Source organism: Lates calcarifer, linkage group LG7_1 (assembly GCF_001640805.2).
Source record: "Lates calcarifer isolate ASB-BC8 linkage group LG7_1, TLL_Latcal_v3, whole genome shotgun sequence".
NCBI lineage: Eukaryota > Metazoa > Chordata > Actinopteri > Centropomidae > Lates > Lates calcarifer.
Window position 1 is genome coordinate 12,970,311 of NC_066839.1, and position 17,159 is coordinate 12,987,469.

At 41.1% G+C, this 17,159-nt stretch overlaps 1 protein-coding gene across 1 annotated transcript; it reads right to left on the minus strand.

Annotated features, from left to right (window-relative positions):
* Window positions 1-5,166: 5,166 nt before the first annotated feature.
* Window positions 5,167-7,050, minus strand: tcf21 (transcription factor 21). The gene is made up of 2 exons (XM_018696011.2): window positions 6,476-7,050; window positions 5,167-5,682 (listed from the first exon to the last, which is right to left on the minus strand). Exons 1-2 carry the CDS (start codon window positions 6,908-6,910, stop codon window positions 5,593-5,595), a joined length of 525 nt encoding a protein of 174 aa, XP_018551527.1. The 5' UTR covers window positions 6,911-7,050; the 3' UTR covers window positions 5,167-5,592.
* Between the last annotated feature and the right edge of the window lie 10,109 nt (window positions 7,051-17,159).

The following is a 17,159-nucleotide window of genomic DNA, read 5'->3' on the forward strand; positions in this document are numbered from 1 at the left end:
CACCAAAGCTGACAACCACCATGTTTTCCTTCAAATTCCTTCACAGTCTGTTGAATGTGAAGTACAGCAAGCGACATAAATCTGTGTGTGCAAGCAACAACTTCAAGGCAAGAGACACAAACACCTCTTTGAGCTTATGTTTGGGTTTCACTGTAAAATTTATCGTTTTCCACTTATGCGCTGTATAATGGCTTAGGAGGTTGAGGAGGATGGTTAAAAGCGCCCAAGCAGGATGGATATTCATTTGTTCTACTTGTCTGCCTAGCAGCTATGTGTTTGAGAGTATGAGCGAAGTCATGTTTTCTGAGCTTTGATGTGACTGTGATGAGTGACAGGCTGTGACATCACTTTTACACATCATAATTTATGTTTAAGTGTTTTTCAAATGAAAAAAAATCATTATCTCATGTTATGAGCCCATATGCTGTAGGATTACATGATTCAAGGAATAGTTTGACATTTTGCTTTCTTGGTGAGAGTGATGATACAACTCTAATTTCTGTCAAATATGTTATATATGAAGCTAGAGCCAAATGAGAGCTAGCTTAGTTTAGCATAAAGGCTACAAAAGATCCACTTCCCAGCACCTTTAAGTCCAATAATCAACTCATGTTTTGTTTAAAATGCAAAAACCAAATCTTGCCATCTTGGGGGTGAGTGAGCACATTTCGTTCTTTCTTGTTATTTGTCTGACCTGACCCTTTAAGGCAAGTTTTAATGCAAAAGGCTGTTTTCTGAGACAAGCATGTGGGAGCCGGGGACAGAGAGTTGGCTCCATAGATGTCCCCAGCATTGACGTAAAAGCCAGGAGTCTTATGGCAGACACCTGCTGTGCTCCTTTTAATAATCACTAACTTGATGCCAACAATGACACACACACACACAAGTGTAAGCATGCCAATAAACATGGGTAGGTGATCTGGGCAGGCCCCAGCTATCTTTGGCATCTCCTCTGCTCTGGTGGCTGCTGTGCCAGGCTGCCCAGGCAGCGATGCCATCTGATACGAATTGACACCACTACCAGCTGTTCCCCAACCTCAGTCATGTTAGTATATGTGCCAATTTTTTAAATGCATGATGAGCATGGAGCTTTACATCATTTAAAGCGGCACACTGATGTCCAGCACTTAACTGTATCTAATTTTTTAAAAAGCACCAGAGGCAAATTTGTCACAGCAGTCAGCACTCTTTCACCAAAACATTTAGTGTTGCAGACACTTCTCTGCTGTGATCCTCAACAACCTCCCGACCCCTAGCTCAGCTCCAGCTGTGCTCCATTTAGTTGCTGTATTCCATCATCATCTTACAATATCCCTAAACCCCTTCAAGATCCATGCAGAGCCTCTTTATTTCTCACATTGCCCTCCTCTTACTGCTTTCCTTCACATTAACAACTATTAAGTATAGGGTGTCCTCTGCTGCCATCTACTGGTTAAAATTGATACTGTTAGCAAGTTCCTGAGAAGTGTTTTAAAACACATTTTTGTCCACAGTGGACATTACTAAATAGTTGATAATGGACGCTTGTGTGCCATCGTAGATTATGTCAAGCTACATGCCCATTGAGTATTTAAAAAGTTTGAATGAGGCTGAGAAAAGCTGGTGGTGGTATCACTTTATATCAGACAATATATTTTTCCATCACACGTTGTACTAGTATTGTAAGGCTGCCATCCACAGGTCAAAATATGAAACCAACGTTTCTATGTCTATGGTGAAAATGGGCTGCTGCTCCTACAAGACAGGATGGATGATGTGCAGGCTCAGACCACCGTCCAAGATACTGAACGTTCATCTGTAAAGTACAAAACAAACACTACTGAGCACCATGTGGATACTCTTACCAAACAGAGTGCAAAGGTGGCATTTTATGCTGCTTTGACAAACTCAGGAGATGTAGGGCCTTACAATACTGCAACAGTCCTAAGGTTCAGCAAAGTATTCACCAACATTGGCAAAGCATAGAGTCCAACCACCGGTTTCTTCACTGCACCTGTGAAAGGGGTGTACTTTTTTAGATTTACAGTATGTGGTCACAGGGAGGAGGGAATACGAGTGTAAATTTTCCATAACAAAAAGTCCATAATATACAATGTGCAGACCTGGCCATATAATTCAAAGAGCCATTTTGAGTACCAGTCCAATGCTGTTATTCTAGAGCTGAATGCTGGTGATGAATTATATTTGGTTCTCCCAGAATGGAACACCATGTTTGATAATCTTAACAATCACAGCACCTTTAGTGGCTTCTTGCTTCTCAGTATATGAAATCAATCCAATACAATCTGGACCATCTGATAAAATGTAAAACAAATGAAAAATAAAATATCAGAAATCTGTATCATTTTGCAAATTGTTGCTCAGACTGCAAAGTCATTGTAAAATGTTTACCATGTGCTGGAGTCATCAGCATGTCTTTATAATCCTCCAAATAAATATGTTTTCTTGATCTGTTGTGTGCTGTGAATATTTTTATTTGTGTTTTATCCAACAGTTGACAAGTTTTTTCAGTGTATTTTCCTCAACACATGTTCAAATTAGGTCTATTCTGAGCAAAGTTTGCAATATAAAATGACATGTCAAAATAACACTTCCATGAGTATTAAATAGATGCCTAGAAATGACTTCAAAGATGTTCCTAAAAATACCTTATTTGTCCAGGAGATGGCAGACTGAGGATGTTATGTGCACAGATAGATGCATTAGGGAGGAGCCTGTGGAGAGATGTGGGGGGTAATGAAATGTGATGTATTTAGTGATGTAACCTTTTCTGTAGAGGGCTTGAGGGGATTTTCAAAATCACCATTTCAGTAAGTTGTTAAAAAAAAAACTGAGCTATAAATATCTCTCCATAAGTTGAAATATCTGTCTAATATTTGTGTGTACAGGAAGGGAGAGATGTTGGAATGTATAACATAAACTGTTGATTGTAGCTTACACACTATTATACTGCATTGGTCATTTTACCACTGACAAACAGCCATGCCAATATAAAGTTAAATGATTTGAAGGAACAGTGAGGGCAGATGGGAAACATGATGGGATCAGCTGGAACACAATGTGATTTCTGTCCTCCCCTCAGTCTGTGGACCTTTTCCGCATCACAGTTTGGGCAGTTGTCCAACAAAACAATTAGCAAGTATGGGAATCCCGGCCCTGCTCTCATACAGACCCCTCCCTCCCTTCCCTATCTCTCGTCCTCTCTCGCTCTCTTGCAGCTGGCCCCAGGAGAGAGGCGGCCAAGTTTATTTTCTCCACGGTGGTCTCTTTGGGGTGGTGGCGAGGCCCCTGCCATGCTGCCACTGATGTATTGGGTGAGGGTCCTTTAAGAGATGTTGGTGGGACTCTTTTATTACTCTGGCACTCAGTCTTATTGGCCCTGTTGGAGGATGTTTGGTACTGCCCTTTTTTGCATGAAGTGAATGTTGTGTTAAGTCTGCCAGCCTCATCCCTCCTGCTAGTCACTGGAAAATAGCTTTAATGACCAATAAAGCAACAGCACAGTTTGACTAGACTTAGCACATGAGCCTCCACACTAATGTATATATCTGAATGAAAACGGAGAGAACTCCTGTTGGCTGAATGTATAAGTGAAGACCAAGAGAAGCTGAAAAAAGCTAATAAGTGAACCTTGAGGGACTATTTTCCACGGTCAAGAATGAAACGTCACGTTCAGTTCAAATGTAAGTGATGTTACAAACATGAATGACTGTAAGTGAATATGGAAAAATTCATTCAATTAAGTCTTTTTGTTTACCACTGCTGTCAGATGTAGTGAGTTTTTTTTTTACTTTGAAAAGCAGCAATATCTCAAAGTAAAAGTAGTGCTTTCAAATTTTTCTTGAGTAAAATTGCAGACATACTATGGGCAACATATCAAAAGCAAATACTCATTTAGAAGCAGATGGCTCAAGTAAGTATATTATTGGAATGTCACCACTGAGGCATCACTGTAAGCAGCAATTTAATGTTGTTTCAATGCACATAGGTGACCCAGAGCTGCAGCTGCCATTTACTGTGGTGATCTGGGGGGGGCAGTGCTCTCACTAAGGTAATTTTAGGCATAGTCTAGTAGAATATATTTAAAGTGAACCACATATATATGGATAATGTAGTCAGTTAAATATAATGAAGTACAAAATAAAAGTATCTCAAAACTGTACTTAAGTAATTTGAGCAACTACGTAATCATGACTTTTGCGGTGGTGCTGCATTTGCATGCACTCTTACATGCAAACTTATGCATTAGACATGTATTTCTTAAAAGAGGACAAATCTTTGTTTTTCATAGCGCATGACCTCTGAATGTGAGGTGAGTCATGCTTTCGTTGTACCAAACCAGAACATGCAACAGACGAGAGGGAGAGATAGATAGAGACAGATAAAGAGGAGGGAGAAAGGAATGGGATTCCGTGTTAAAAAATAAAAAAAAAAAAAGTTGATCCGCCATGTCCACACTTCTTTACTTTCATCCCAATAAACCACAACGAGAGAGAGAGAGCGAGCGAGCGAGAGAGGCCGTGTGTCAGACTGCATAAATAACTGTCGGCTTGATGTAAACACAGCGGTCATAACCCGAGCGAATTAAAACAACTGGTCTGGGCGGGATTAAAGCTCAGCGCGCAGTTTTCCTACGACTTAAAAAAGTAGCTTAAATGTCCTCTGACAGCAAACCCAGACGGCTCTCTTCTGATTGGCTGAATCTGAAATAGTCCATCCAATCAGTGCACTGAATGTCTTAATTAAACAGGACATCCATTTTTGTGATGTCGTTTTAGAGAATGTCTGTAAAATTATTAAGTTGTGTTATTGTTGTAATCCAATAAGCTTTACTCAACGTATGCCCTTACAATTAGATGCCATGTTAAGACATATTAAAATAGTATGATATCTCTCAACTTTGACTTGAATAAATTACAAGAGCACTAGCTGCCTTTTAGGGGCCCAAATCATCTTAGAAGACAAAAGTTTGTTTATATAAAGACAATCACGTCTACTGTTATCTGTTAGAAACAACAGAGAGAGACTTATCTGCGCTGGCGCTTTGTTGGTGCTCAGGTTCTGCTATTCTGAAGGAGTGGGGGTGATAAGAGAGGTTACTAAAGGTCAAAGCACTGGCCCACACACGAAAATAATAATAAAATAATACATTCAGTACACAAGGTGTAAAAGTGATACAAATATATTTATATACATGTATAATCTGTACAACCATTGGAGACAGTGGAGACGTGTCATGTGCACAGCCATCCATCATAACGCAGCCGCCAAAACAGGTCCTGCACGAGTAAAAAAAAAATGCATCTGCAGAATATAAAAAAGCAATTGAAAGCACGCAGTTTATCTTTGGACCAGCAAAGACAACAATGTGTGACAGGATGCATTTAAATAAAATTCAGCTTGTCTTTACGGGAACGAAGGAGAGAAGACGCGCTCCCTCCGTTATTCCCACTCAAAATCTGCGGAGATGAGACGTGCATTTCAGTCACTATCTTTTTTTTTCTCTTTTTTTTTTCTCTTTTTCTCGGAAAATTATTGTTCCCTCAAGAAAAACCGTGGCTTGTAGGCTAGAGGTGTTCCCGTATGGATGCATCAAGACGCCGTCGTCCCACATAGCCTCGTTGTGTTCAGCATCTCCTTCAAATCGTTCTCCGGCTTACCTGCGACCATGAAAGGCCACGTCTGCGGAAGAAAATACAGTCGATTAGACTAAACAGCTTCTTAAAACAAAGCAATGAAACCATCAACTCATCCAAAATCAATCTAAAAATTCAGACCGATGATATATCATAGAATCACTTGAATTCCAGGCAGCTTCCAGGAACAAGCATTAATACCAGCTCTAATGCAGTGAATTAAAAAAGGAGTTTTGCCTTTGCAGTTCTGAATGTTTTAACAGAGAATTTATTGTGTTGTTACCTTTATAATTCTAAAACATAAAGGTTATGTGGTGTTCTGCTGTGATATTTCAAATATTGCTGAATGAATTAAATTATTTTGATCCATCATGTGGTTGTGCATCAGCTACATTATTTTGAAATTATTCCCTGATAAATCAGATGCTTTTATTTCTAGGACTGTGTATTGATCGAAACATATTTAATCGTGCAACTCGTTGTTTTTGGCAAATGAGTTTGCATACATTTTGCATTTATGCACCTGCTTGTCATGGCTATCATCCATATTTGTCACCTTATTGGTGCTGCAGCATACAAGGCCTTGTGTTGCGTTTGCAGGCCAGAATCAAATCCGGATAACTTAAACTTAAACTAAAGTTTTGTTTTTTTTTCACATGAAAAGTAAATGGCACATATCATAAGGCAAACAATCATTCAACATCATTATGTTCTAACAAAATTATTCAATAACTTGTACTTTCATAATACTGGCCAACATTTCTTAAATTTAAAGAACTATAATTTCGTATGGTAAATTTTCTGTTGGGTTTTCCTCCCACTGGATCCCCAAATCTCACCAGGTTAACAGGGTGGATATATCCGTTTTCGTATTTGTCGTTGGCTAGTATCTGCCGGAGGTGCGCGATGTAGCTGGACGCCAGGCGCAGCGTGTCCAGTTTGGAGAGCTTGGTGTCCGGTGGTACCCAGGGTAAAGAGGTCTTCAGCCGGGAGAAGGCTTTGGACAAGACTCGCATCCTGGCTCTCTCCCGAGCGTTGGCCGCGTTCCTCTGCACCTGCTTGCCCTCCTGCTGTGCCACACCCTTGGGCGCCGTTTTCCGGGACGCTGTCTTCCTTTTCTTGCCCGGCGCGTCTCTCCGCTCGTCGTTCGCGCACGGGCCCTCGCAGTTGGAGCTTTCCTCTGTGCTCTCGTTGGAGTCTTTACCGGAGGAGCCGAACTTCAGGATGCCGTCCAGGAGCTCGTCGTCGACATCGCTGAGAGACCCGGTGGACATGGTGAACTGTCTCCTGGACTGGAGCGGGCTCAAAACATGGGAGCAGGGAGCTTAGGCTGGACGGGAATGGACAGGGTGGGCAAACGCACGCCTGGGCGATGTGCTCATAAACCGCTAACTGTGCGTGGAGAGAACAGAAAGAAACTGACTTTTTATCTCCATGACTAGAGAGGGCGTTACCTCATGCTGGGAGGAGACACTGGTACTGATCTCACTTGCTGTTTCCCAAAGGTTTCCAGGACCCCAAGGGACCTTAGATGGGTCTCCAGCAAAATATAGAATATATAGCTTATTTTAACACAATTCAGCTCTATTATTCTCTCATTCTATTAGACAGTGAATAATGAATGAATTAAAGAATAAAAAGATTTTCTGTTTTTTGGACCTCCCTGAACTTTTTCCAAGAAATCCAAGGGACCCTGAACCTAAATTTGAGAGGTTTTTGAATGACCTGTATATTTAGTAAGAATATATATGAAAAAGGAAAGTAAAAACATTGAAAAACACCAGCATTAAAAATGAGTAAAATTCAAATTTCTTGTTCTCTATTACATCTTATCATCTCTAAGAGGTTGTGTTTCTTCTTAAATTCAAAGTTGTAATTGTAAAATATTGTGGGAAAATTTGCTGTTTTTACTATATAATAAATCCTTTGATTCTTACACAATAATATTTTAGACAAGAGGGTTAGAGTGTTCAGTATTTAGCCTGTTGCGCTTACAGGGCCCATGTAACTTTCAGCACATCTTGCCCAGTTAACAGGATAAAGTGCAAGGACAGGGGGGTGTCATGTCTCAAATGGCAAACTGGCGCCTTAGTCCCCTCTGATGTAATGGATACCCGGCACCCCACAATCCCCTGTTTGGCCTTCCACATCATTCCACACCGATGCTCCATGTGCTGGTCCGCTCAGGGCCAAGTCCAAAGAACAAAGTCTCTGGAGCTGCTTTGAGTGGAAAAGGGTGGGGCGCACCAGGACAGGAGTTTATATTCGTGTGCACCTTGTTCACTTACCTTTTGTATAAATTGATCATTGTGAGTGATGCTGAGAGACTGAAACATGTAGTGTGGAAGCTGCAGATATTTCTTGCTGCGATACAGGATTATGTGTGTGTGTGTGTGTGTGTGTGTGTGTGTGAGAGAGAGAGAGAGACAGAGTGCCTTTGCCTGCACAGCTGAAGCGTATGCAAGGATAAGAGGTGTGTCTCTTGAGAGATGACCTTTAACCCCTTTGCTTCCGTTGTCACACAGTGCATCTAAACGGTCACCGCTGCTACGTTTTATCCACTAGAACGACACAGTGAAATACCACAATGTTTGTCGAACTGCATTGCCACAGTTGGAAAGCTATAAAGTTGTGACAAGAGTGGAAGAACAGATATTACAAATCTGAGAGTAAGACATTTTGCACAGATGTTCACATGACTGAGCTACAAAGGAGAAAGATAGCACCACACAGAGCAGCAGACATAAAGAGAGAAAGGAAAAGATAGGTGAGGGGATGGAGAAAGAGGAAAGAGAGGAAGGAGGGGCTTACTCTCCTGGGTGGGCTGGAAATCAAAGCACTTAGTGGAAAAGTAATAATAGAGTCTGCTAGATTGATGATCACCTCTGAGATACATGGATCCACCAGAGAGTAACAGAGAGAGTGAGAGAGAGTAAGATGAACTAAAATAGCTCATGAAAAAGACATGCACGGGCCTTTTTTTCTCTCCCTTGCGCTTCGCTAAAACACAGACCCTGATGTAATACCATCATTGCTAATATTTGTACTTGCTAAGACTTTAATTCTCATAATAAAAAGGCATGTTTCAATGTTCCCAACTGTGTCAAGCCTGTTTAGTCTTTCTGTAACCGCCCTTCATGTGAAGGATAAAACAAAGTACAGCAAGTGTGAAGGAAACCAGTTTTTTGGTGACCTTTTTTCCCTCTCAGAGTCTTGGTCACACACACAGTGACATGAGGCAACAGGTGGAGGGCGGGGGGGAGGGCAGAAAGATGGAGAGAGAAAAAAAGAGGGGACCCTGGCAGTTATGGAGGGACATGCTGCTAATTAGCCGGTCTGGGGTCAAAGGCTAGGCTGGTTGTGTGATGTCACCACAAAGGGACGGCTTCCAGATGTTGCTTGCAGGGCCACCGAGGGGGACACCTGATTCCTCAGGTCATTATCATTTCTCACACACATGCACACAAACACCTTTGTTAAATGTTTGAAGTGACTGCATGAAGTGACTGCATGTGTTGAGAAACAGAGAACTGCATTATCAGCCGTTTGAAAATCAAATGATCTGTTGTGATACAGTGATCAAAATGGACAAAATCTGTACACTTCCTCTTTAAGTTGTTTTGACTTGTGTACTTATTTAGTCAAAATTGTAATACCTGCAGTGACAGTGCCCCCTTCATTCATGCTGTAAAGGGACTGTCCAACCCATAATATCAGTACTGATTTTTTGTTTGGTGCAGTACAGTATGTGTGTGTGGACGAGCACTAAATAATATCACCTCAGTTGAACACAATGAACACAACAAACACAACTCCATGCCTTCACTGGGCAACATACAGAATGCGGCAGTCACAGGTGTACCTGTTGTTGTGAACTCTAGCCTCTGATCATTTGCTATCAGTATCATTATAATGTTTATTTTCTTACCAGAAAAAAGAGTATTCCACTTTCAGCTTGACTATAACATGTAAACAGTCAGCACATTACATGAGGAAGGATTGTGAGAGGAAATACTCCTTTTATTTAAAATGGAGCAAAATAAATAAATAAATAAAATAAAATAATAAATGCTGTCATTAATGCTTAGGGTTACTGTGTCTTCATTGTGACTTCAGGTTATCAAAAATGTTCTCCAATGAGCCACATTTAAGTTGGTTACAGAGAAAACATTTCACTTCAACTTCACTGGAAAAAGTTGACTAAGCCAAGCTTCACCTTCATGAAAATAGTTTTTCTCATTCCAGCTTTTTCCAATCATGTGAGTGTTTACTGAAAAATGCAAAGAAACATGGGGACAATACATTACATTGTGGAACAACTGACTAATGTTAGAGAAAGGGAGCATAATATGAAGGAAAATACAGTTTTGTTTACTGGAAAAACATTCCACATGTATTTTTTGTAACTCGAATGAAATGAAAAACAACCAATTTTTTTTAAAACAAGATGCTGGGTTGCTGTACAAAAAACAGAATGAAAAAAAATGTAATCTTGGAGTGAGGCTTAGGGTGAGAAAAACATCATCCATCTATGTCTAAGCACTCCAGTTCCCTGTCCCTTATCACAGCCATACTCCCCCAACACACACACACACACACACTCACTCACTCACACACGTATGCACAAATTGCTTTTTGCCTCAGTTCAAGTACCTCTAAAAAAAGAAGAAAAATCAAAGCAAAATTACTAAGAAGAGAGGTTGCAGAGAGTGCAAAGATACAGCGGGGAGTGGAGAAAGTCGTTGCAAAAGGATGTGGCGGACAAACCCCGGCAATAAGGGAGAATTATGAACATGTTTATGGGAGTGGAAATATCATATTATATTTCAAAAAGTCTACAATCCTTTGATATTCTGTGACAGGAACATCCGGGGGGAGGCAAACAGTGATTCTGCAGAATAAGACTGATATTCTGTCAAAGTGTAGGTTAACGACCTGGAAGTCTTGTCCTTACACTGTGAGGGAGTTGGAGTGTATTGGTCTCTGGAATGCACACACACATGCACACTTATCTGTGTAAGTGTGTGCATCTGTGTTAAATGCATTGGGTTTCACAATGTATGTGACAGATGGATATGGACGTTGTGGAATGGATGAAATTGTGTGGTAGCATGGTGGAATGGTGGAATCTGTAAAATGTCCATATGAGATTGGCTAAATGTTCTCCTCCGTCACCTCACCAGCCAATCAGATGAAACGGCAGCGGACTGTTTACTAAGACCAAATCTAGGATTCTGTCACTGTACTCAAAGAACTTGAGTTGTACCAAATAAAGGAGCATTATGGAGGGCATTTCCACATTCGTACCTATTCACACACCAAAGTTACATATGCTCAAAGTTAAATTGAATGCAAAGACATGCACCCACACTAGTATAAGTCTAAGTTAACAAGACAAGGTAAAAAACCTAGTAAATGACTGGAACATATATGGGTGTGTGGAGTGTCTCTACTGCTGGGCTGCTGACAGTGACATCAGCTGGTGATAGCTGTGGACATGATGCAGTTCTCAAGAGGCAGAACTCTGCAAACATCTGACCATGGAGTTGAAACTATCGGAGCGGGCAAACAGAAATGAGTTTCACTTCCGGATGACGCAACAGAAACTGTTTGTGTGAAATCATTTTGACAGAGTGGTGGCCAATGGGAAAAGTCCTACAGCTGGCTGACCATTGGTTTGACCCTATCACTCGCTCAGTCAGTCCTGGACATTTGAGTGCATAGGGCTGGTCCCACTGTTGCGGTCCAGCCAAAAGCAAAGTCAAATTTTATGCATTTTCAAATTTAGCCAGATGAGTATGTGAGACAAAGTCTTTGTGTGCTGTTCTTCTCTTTATTGGTCAGTTGCCTTGTAACTGATCGTTAAAGACAAAAGAATAAAAATAGTCATATCAGAACCACACAGATGGTGGTCAATAACAAATCAAGGGTGAGAAACAGACGCAAGTACACATTTACATAGAGCATCTTGGACTGAGTTTGGTGCTCAAATACCCATCAGGCCCTGCTGTCTTGATGGTTCTACCCAGAGTACACATACACACACAGTTACTTAAGTTGTGTTGGCTTGAAGTTGAATTGGCTTGGTGCCCAAAGTGTCCTGTCGGAAGTAAGTGAGATGTGATGCAGCTGCAGTTTGAGTGTGTTTGTGTGTGTGTGTGTGTGTGTGTGTGTGTGTGTGTGTGTTCATGTGTTCTACTCCAGTATACGACACTTCTTGAACCCCTACCGCAACCTCTGTTCTAACTTGTGGCCTGGTGATTGGATGAACAGATAAAAGCAGGGTGTGTGCGTGTGCGTGTGTGTGTGTGTGTGTGTGGACTGGGCAGTAGGGCAACATAGGACAGGGATTCAGAGTTAGAGGTCTGGTCTCTGTCATTGTGATTGAGGCTACAGTTTATAAACAGTGAGGGAGAGGGACACTGCTCAGCTTTCTATCTCACACTGTGGTACCGTTTGGATGTGTGTGTGTGTGTGTGTGTGTGTGTATATGTGTGTGTGTGTGTGGTTTGCCTCCAACAGGCAAGAGCTCCCAGCACCCTACTAAATCCTTCACAGCAGCCGTTTGTGCCCCCCACCCCACCCCCCACCTTCTTCCTCTCCTTCACCCAGATTTGCTCCCCACCTCCACTGTCCCCACTGCTGTTGTTGGATGTCTGGTCAGTTCAGTCTAGCCAAAACAAATAGAGTCAAAACAGTTGAGAAAAAAAACAAGCTATTTAGTGAAGATGCAGCCACACACTTAATGCTGATTAAATACTTGTATTTCAAAGTGGTATTCAGCTTTAAGTTTACCGTCACACAAAAAAGAGTAAAAGCTGCCACATTAATGTTAAGTACATTTATTCAACTTGTGAATTAATTCATTTACACCATCATTTATACAGTTTGGTCCAATTCCACTGTTTTTGCACTGGCGCCTTGTGCACACAGGAAGCATGAAGAAAAACAACAAGATTAAAGAACAAATGAAAAGGGTCATGGGGCATTTTCAATATAATGCACACACATAATAACCACCATCTCAATTTATCTTCAACCAATAACAAATTCTATTAATTTTTTTCCTGAAAGATAGGGTTATTTTGTGAAAATACAAGGTTGTTTTTATGACTGTGATTCATTTAAAATAAGGCTTCTAGCCATAACAACAGGAGAGACTATCCAAACTTTGTGTAAGACATTTCATTAAGTTGAAATTTAGATTAGAAAGGTTGACATTCAGGTTTAAATGTTTTCACTATGTATCAGTCCTTGTATTTAGTTGACATTGGATTTACCTCCTGATTGCTGCGGGCTTCCACAGACCCCAAAGCTTTATGTGTTGAAATAATAGTTTTTTGCAAACCAAGTGTTTTTCCTGTATTTTTTAATACCCTGACCTTATCTAAACCCAAAGTGTAGAGTATTGAGGTGGTGACCTTTCTCTTTGCCGCATTTTGGACTGCACATTCGATGAACCTCTCTGGAGTAAAACTCAAATAACAGAGCATAGGAAAATCCATAGTATTTAGCCATGTTGAGAAATAATGCATCACTTTTAAACATGTTAAAATTACATTAATAGACAAATTTCATAAAATCATGAAGGTGAGTTTTTTTTAGTTGTTTAAGATAACCTGGGGCTTCTGGATCCCAAAACAGAATTTTAGGTTTAAAATGAAAAATTAGAATTGAGTTGCCTCATATCAGATTTTAATGTGTATCCAAAGTACAATTTATTGTAGACCAAATCATACAGGTCTAATCTCTGACTGAATCTCTGTAAATCGAGGGAGATGTAATGTCAGGATTATCATTACACACACCTAATTAGCAGTGTAACGCTGGAACGTCGCTGATATTATTCACACCTGATTAGTCAGGCCGTTGTTAACATGGAGGGCGATGATGGAGGGGGATGATAAACAGTGCTGCACTCCTATTGGCTGGATCAGGTTCTCTGCTTTGATCTTCTTCCTCCTCATTACTCAGGGGCAGAGGGATGACAGGTGTGTGTGTCTGTTTATGTATGTGGAAATTTTTGTAGTATGTTAAATAAGGTGCACAAATTCCTAAGTTGTTACCAAGGCGGGAAATCTGTTTATTGAGCAGCCTGTGTTATATTTATTATCAACATTTTTACTCCTTGCAGATGCTTGAAAGTGCAGCATCTTTATTTTATTTTGAAAAATGAAGCCCCTGTGCTCCCCTCCACCTCTCCTGCAGATGAAATGATCTCACCCCATCATATCTCCTCTGTCTCAGCAGTCTGGTTAGCTCATAGTTGCACGCTCACAAACAGGCCACTGATACAGTCAGACACACACACTGATTATCTATAACTTTCTATGGAATTTGGTGGTAATTACTATATCTTATGGAGCAGAGGGATAGAGGGAGTATTATCCAACCTCAGGAAGAGAGATAGGAGCGGTCCCTGCAGACACCACACAATCAGGACTAGTGAAACACACCCAAACTCCACTATGGGCAGAGTGTGTGCTTTAACATTTATGTATTTCTTTGCATGTGTCTCTGCGGACAGAGCTGGGTGTCAACCTGCTCTTGTCTGCATGAACAAACTCCAGGCTTAAGCGAGATACACCCACATAACCTGCCGATATCTCTGGATAAACCGTCCAGAAACGCTGATAGCCAGGGACGTGTTGACTGCCCCCAAAAAATGCAGGAAAAACCTTTTGCCTTGCCTGGACGAAGACATTACGCATACACCCCTTCCTCCCTGGCTGCTTCCACTCCAGTCCTACAGTCTCCCTCCAGGTCCCTCAGGGAACCACGGCCTCTCAACAGACCAAGGATCGAGGCTCCTCCTGGGCTATTCCGCTGATACTCCCCCCTCTTTAGGAGTGGGTCTGATGCACAGGGAGGGAACTTGTACAAACATTGCACATTTGACTGATGTGCTCAATCCTTTACACACACCCTCACACACTAACATACTGTACACACACAGAAAGGCAAGCATAGAATATACAACAACAAATCTCCTACACTTGTAATATAAACATGAAAAGCCTTTGGTTATATTTATGACAGAAAAATAGGACAGCAGAGAAGGAAAATTGAAAGAAAGACAAAGGAAGGAATGTGAAATTATGAAATGGACCAGACATTCTTGGCTGTTTAAGACTTTTGATTTGGCATATCATTGGACTAATGGTTCTCTCTGTGTGTGTGTGTGTGTATGTTTTAAAATGGCTGACCTTAGCAGCACCTTCTCACATCTCATTTCAGCCTAATCTGTGTTTTGAACCAGCATGTGTATCAGTTCTCCCATGAGACACAGGCATAATGCTACCGGAGGCTAACAGGAGATGACAAAGAGGTGAGATGTGAGTTGTGATAAAAGTGCCCCCTCACACACACACACACACACACACGCACAGACGCACACGTCTAACATTAAATCTCAAGAGACCACTGAGATCCTCTGAACCCCAAATCCCAAGGCAGGAAGCAGACAAGTGTGTGTGTGCGAATTAGCTCATTAGGATGTGCACATGTTTGTTTGTGTGTGTGTGTGTGTGTTTGGGTGCGTATGTGAGAGAGACTCAGCTCCGCTGCAGCTACACAGACAGGTCCACTTAGTAGCAGAGGACAAACACAACAGCAGCTCACCTTTACGCTTTAATCACAAACAGATGTCTGCTTACCTCTCCATTAAATGCTAGCTAGCTGTAACATTTGACTATTAGATTTTCAGCCTAAACGCTGAGTGAAAGTGCATGTTTGTGCATATTTCTTTGATGACACCACGGCAGGAAGTTATGAGAAAACTCAGCACAAAAATATCTGTGAAATATTGCTGCCAGATAAACTGACATTTTAAACTCTTAGCGTGAGCTGCCGTCTGTTAGCATTTGAAGAGTTTCATCTAAAATATTGCACATCCATTGAGAAAAAGTAATGAAATCTATCTAACTGTAATAGAAGTTGTTGAGTCAGTTTATAGGAGCATCTGTGCAAAAATACGATTCATAGCTCTTCATCACCTAATGACACTTGGATGGTGCTTAAACATATTAATAATGCACCCACTGTTGCTCTCTGTTGCTTTTAACGCCTATACTGCAACAGTTCCTAAAACATCTAAAGAGCCTCTAGTCTGAGCCAAATAGCAGCATCACTGTTTGTATTTGCAGTGATTATTTCATGTGAACATTACTGTTGGGATTGATCTCAAAATCTTAGGGGATATATTTTAGAGTTTGTTTGATAGAAGCTAAAAGCTATGTCCTCAGTTGTTCTTGACCATCACACACAGTACAATACTAAACACAGAAGTCAGATGGACAGCTTTGCACCAGTGTCATATTCCAAAGAAGTGATGTTGCTTCTGAGACACACACACACACACACACATATGTTAACAGTTTGCACACATTCATGGATACGTGAATATTTCTTTTTCTTGCTTGTCCTTTCACTCTCCATTGTCAGACACACACACACACACACACACACACACACACACACAACACGATTACGCAAACTGGCTCTATCCCTGTGGTGTATCAGCTGTTGTCCAGCTGTTTGATGCATATTTACTTTTTGGCTTATTTATTTGACAGCAGCATCTGCATCTTAAGAGGTGAGAAGTGTGTGTGTGCCTGTGTCAGCTCTGTCTGCGTGGGTCTGGATTTGGGGATTCAGATCACTCAGTTTATAAGGAAAATGTTAGTCTACTATGTGTCATCACCATCACAGTCACTATAACCATTATCTTCCTTAATTATAAAAGTTTGTTGGCATGTGTTGACAGTGCTGACCTTCGGGGGATGGAGCATGTAAAATGAGAGGCTATTGTATCAGTTGTGTCTGCCTATCCACTTTTATCAAACCCTGCTTTGCCAGAGTATTAACTGTTCCATAAAAGAGATGCAGCATGGTTTGAAGTTGTGATGGATGTTGCTAATTCGTTCCATTGTGTCACTTACTGTCCAACTTGTGACCAAGAGCCCAATAAATCATTACAAGGTTTCAGCACCAGCTAATTCACAAGACACAAAAATTAATTTGTACTAATTTCTTGTGTGACTTCATTTTAAACATTTACTATTCACATGAATGCTCAGGTATGTATGAATAATTACACTATGTATATGTGGAGATTGCCATCCAGGCTATGGTAAAAAATAAAGGCATAAGTGGAGGCATCTGGGCTTTTCCACAACTGATGATACCTCGATCAGTCTTTCCTGCTTTTTAACTACACTGCTTCTTCTTGGTTTGGGTAAAAAACACAAGAGTAGATCCATCAGCGAAATGGTGGTCCTTATCTATCTCTTTCTCCCTGGATGCTAATTAAAGATAATAAACCTTGCAGATCATTTCTCTGCTGCTCCAAACTCACCGTCACCTCTGCTCCTCTCGCACCCACACACACGGTCAGCTAGGGTGAGAGCTCTCTCTCTCTCTCTCTCTCTCTCTCTCTCTCTCTCTCTCTCTCTCTCCCTCACACACACACACACACACACACACACACACACGTCTCAGCATATGTTGACTGGCTTTCCCCAA